The sequence below is a fragment of the Myotis davidii genome, unplaced genomic scaffold, assembly GCF_000327345.1.
Source record: "Myotis davidii unplaced genomic scaffold, ASM32734v1 scaffold217, whole genome shotgun sequence".
Lineage (NCBI taxonomy): Eukaryota > Metazoa > Chordata > Mammalia > Chiroptera > Vespertilionidae > Myotis > Myotis davidii.
Genome location: NW_006290034.1, coordinates 6,000,315 through 6,004,318, shown reverse-complemented (window position 1 = coordinate 6,004,318; position 4,004 = coordinate 6,000,315). Strand labels below are relative to the sequence as shown.

General features: G+C 58.7%; 1 protein-coding gene across 1 annotated transcript; it reads left to right on the top strand.

Moving 5' to 3' along the window:
- The first annotated feature begins 717 nt into the window (after positions 1 to 717).
- Positions 718 to 2,989, top strand: LOC102769890 (potassium voltage-gated channel subfamily A member 2). Its single transcript, XM_015563428.1, has 2 exons — positions 718 to 806; positions 1,202 to 2,989. The coding sequence occupies exon 2, from the start codon at positions 1,359 to 1,361 to the stop codon at positions 2,856 to 2,858; it is 1,500 nt and encodes a 499-aa protein (XP_015418914.1). The 5' UTR covers positions 718 to 806; positions 1,202 to 1,358; the 3' UTR covers positions 2,859 to 2,989.
- Positions 2,990 to 4,004: the final 1,015 nt, after the last annotated feature.

Below are 4,004 nucleotides of genomic sequence, written 5' to 3'. Positions count from 1 at the left end.
TCCAATGCCAAGAGCCGGGAGGGAGGCCTGCAGCCGAGGGGTACCCGAGGGCGAATCAGTCCTGGGCCCCAGCCAGGCAGCTTGGTGGAGCCGAGCTTTCTGCGGGAGGAGTCCCCGGCCAAGCTCTGCAGGAGTGTGTGTTGTGGGGACCCCGCGGGGGTCGGAGCTCGTGGTAGGCTGCAGTGTGGGAAGCTCTCCCCTTTCCAGAGGCTGGGCCCAGAGTCCCTCCTGGTGGCCGCTGGGGACCAGCAGGGGACCCTGCGAGGCCCTGCGAGGCCCCTGGAGGAGACAGACCCAGCCAAGCCTGCAGGCTTGTTCCCGGGGAGAAAATGCTTCCAGCGGATGACAGCCTGCCCAGAGGAGGCTAGGAGGCTGATGGGGTGTCTCAGGTGTGACCCCAGAACGGGAAGGGCGTGTGGAAGGGAGGCTGCCAGGGCCCCAGGCTTGGCACCCGCTGCCCCACAGCCCTGGCCCCACCTGGCTGCTGTGTCCCTCCTCCTGAGACTCCGGCTTCTGCTGACCTCTGCATCTCGCCTCCTTCCTTCCACAGGCTCCGGCCCCACGCGCAGCTGCCCTGGCCTCCCGCGTGCCCCTGACCAGGCACCCGCCGTCCCTGCGGCCCAGCCCAGACCTGGGGCTCACCTCCAGGACCTGGCGCCTGCCCTCCTGCCCATGATGACTCACCATTATTTCTAGCTGAAGCGCAAACCGTGATGGGGAGTCAGGCTGCCCTTGTGTGTAGCTAGGATTCCCTCGCCCGCTGATCAGCTCTGCAAGGGAGAGAGCTTCCCGTCCCTGCCTCCCAGGTAAGCCAGTCTCTCATTGAATAACAGCCACGCGTGGAATCGCTGCGTGGGGATGGTGAGGGGGACCCAGGTCCAAGGTCTGCCACTGCCAGTACCTCCCAGGGCGCAGGCATCTGCAAGACCTTAGCTCAGCGCCTGCGGGAGGGCTCTCTTCCAGCCTCCAGTCCGGGGTTATGCTTCTGCATGCGGTGCAAAGGGGTCCGCCACCTTCCCTCAGTGCAGGGCATTCCAGATCCCACCCGCTCCCCGCGCCACCCCCCCATGATCCCCAGCCAGGCTCCGAGGTGAAATCAAATTGTGCTCTTCAGTGGTGGTGGTCCTGCTTCTGATGGGAGACAGACTAGCAACCCAGCCGATGCCAAGTGGCCTCACGTCCTTAACTGCCTGTCTTTCAGCCAAGCTGCGTCCCTGGCTCTCAGAGAGCCCCCGGGCTCTCCCGCAGGGGTGCAGGCCCATGCGCCCGCGTCTCCTGGGACCGTCGGCAGCACCCTGAGCTCCCTGCCACCAGGCAGCTGGAAGGCATAGCGTGAGGCGCTTCTCTCAGTCCCAACTATGACAGTAGCCACCGGAGACCCGGCGGACGAGGCTGCCGCCCTCCCTGGGCACCCGCAGGACACCTATGACCCGGAGGCCGACCACGAGTGCTGCGAGCGGGTGGTGATCAACATCTCGGGGCTGCGGTTCGAGACTCAGCTGAAGACCTTAGCCCAGTTCCCAGAGACCCTCCTGGGGGACCCCAAGAAGCGGATGAGGTACTTTGACCCCCTCCGCAACGAGTACTTCTTCGATCGGAACCGCCCCAGCTTCGACGCCATCCTCTACTATTATCAGTCGGGGGGCCGGCTGAGGCGCCCCGTGAACGTGCCCTTGGATATCTTCTCGGAAGAGATTCGGTTCTACGAGCTGGGGGAAGAGGCGATGGAGATGTTTCGGGAAGACGAAGGCTACATCAAAGAGGAGGAGAGGCCGCTGCCCGAGAATGAGTTTCAGAGGCAGGTGTGGCTCCTCTTCGAATACCCGGAGAGCTCGGGGCCCGCCCGGATTATAGCGATCGTGTCCGTCATGGTCATCTTGATCTCCATCGTCAGCTTCTGCCTGGAGACGCTGCCCATCTTCCGGGACGAGAATGAAGACATGCACGGCGGGGGCGTGACCTTCCACGCCTACTCCAACAGCACCATCGGGTACCAGCAGTCGACCTCCTTCACCGACCCGTTCTTCATCGTGGAGACCCTCTGCATCATCTGGTTCTCCTTCGAGTTCCTGGTGCGGTTCTTCGCCTGCCCCAGCAAAGCCGGCTTCTTCACCAACATCATGAACATCATTGACATCGTGGCCATCATCCCCTACTTCATCACCCTGGGCACGGAGCTGGCCGAGAAGCCGGAGGACGCCCAGCAGGGCCAGCAGGCCATGTCGCTGGCCATCCTCCGCGTCATCCGCCTGGTAAGAGTCTTTCGGATTTTCAAGCTGTCCAGACACTCCAAAGGGCTCCAGATCCTAGGGCAGACCCTCAAGGCCAGCATGAGAGAGCTGGGCCTCCTGATCTTCTTCCTCTTCATCGGGGTCATCCTTTTCTCTAGCGCTGTCTATTTCGCGGAGGCCGATGAGCGAGACTCCCAGTTCCCCAGCATCCCGGATGCCTTCTGGTGGGCAGTCGTCTCCATGACAACTGTAGGCTACGGAGACATGGTCCCGACGACCATTGGGGGCAAGATCGTGGGTTCCCTCTGTGCAATCGCAGGTGTGTTAACCATTGCCTTACCAGTCCCCGTCATAGTGTCCAATTTCAACTACTTCTACCACCGGGAGACCGAGGGAGAGGAGCAGGCCCAGTACCTGCAAGTGACGAGCTGTCCAAAGATCCCGTCCTCCCCTGACCTAAAGAAAAGTAGAAGTGCCTCTACCATTAGTAAGTCCGATTACATGGAGATCCAGGAGGGGGTGAACAACAGCAACGAGGACTTTAGGGAGGAAAACTTGAAAACGGCCAACTGCACGTTGGCTAATACAAACTATGTGAATATCACCAAAATGCTAACCGATGTCTGATTGCCACCTATTAGCATACCCACAGCTCCCCGGAACTGAGTGCAGACGTTGCATAACAGCCTGCATTGTAGTCAGTCTGTGCCACAGTGTGTAATCCGGTTCTGCATGGGAAGCAATAGTCGTGCAAGTGACTTTTGATCTTTTGATTTTTGACTTAGAACACAGAATAGCTGTCCATGGCTTTCACGCGAATCTTCATCGCCGGCTTAGGGGTTTCCACAGATGGGAGTCACCTATGGAGCCAGGAGGTTGAGGCCACCTCATAGCACATACATGACCTGAGATCCACCTTTGCTTCCTGGGTAAATGCACACGGTATCCAGGAGATGCACCCCCCCATCCCCGCACCCCCCGCTCCCCGCCCCTCCCATCTGAGCCCACCTGCACAGAGACGGTGGCTTGGCTTTAAAGCGCTGGTAATGACGCGAGAGGTCGTTTCCATTTTGCATTGAAAAGAACACACGGTCCTGTGTGTTGGAATCCCTTTCTTTGTCACAGGCTGGGGTCTGTGAGTCGCAGCTGCCAAGTAGAGGCTCTGGAGGCTTGTGTTTCATAACGGAAAATGCTGCATTTGGGTTTTTTTCTCTGCAGTGTCGATGAGAGGGAAGCCCGGGGGAGGGGCAGTTAGTGTGACCGGTTGCAAGTTGCCAAGTTTCTCGTTTGCTCCCGAGGCCTATGGAGAGAAGCTAACACACCCAGGGACCTCTCCACTTCAGATGTCACCATTTTTTCAGGCTTCGGGGTCACAAAAGCACGTTCCCATCTCTTGGTTGCCCGGGAGTTTGCAGACGTCTGCTCTCCCAGTGCCGTGGCCCAGCTACCCTGACACTGCAGTGGAATCTCCAGCAATGCTATAGAGCTGCATGGGTGTTTGTTGCATGAATCTCAATATTTCAAACACAGGAGATAACCTATTTTCTTAGTAGCCTACACAGTATTCATATTTAGAGTATTAATAGCCTAGGAATGGCATTGAACTAGGGTGTTTCACCCCATCTCCCCCATCGGAAGATAAAAGCCCTCAGTCAGGAGAAAAAAATAGACTGACTGTTTAGAATGGGGACCCAAACTTTTGGCCCTCCAGCCCACTCCGTCCGTGCCTGTTCTTCCAGATGGGGGCACAGACCTCTGCAAAGCCAGGAGAGC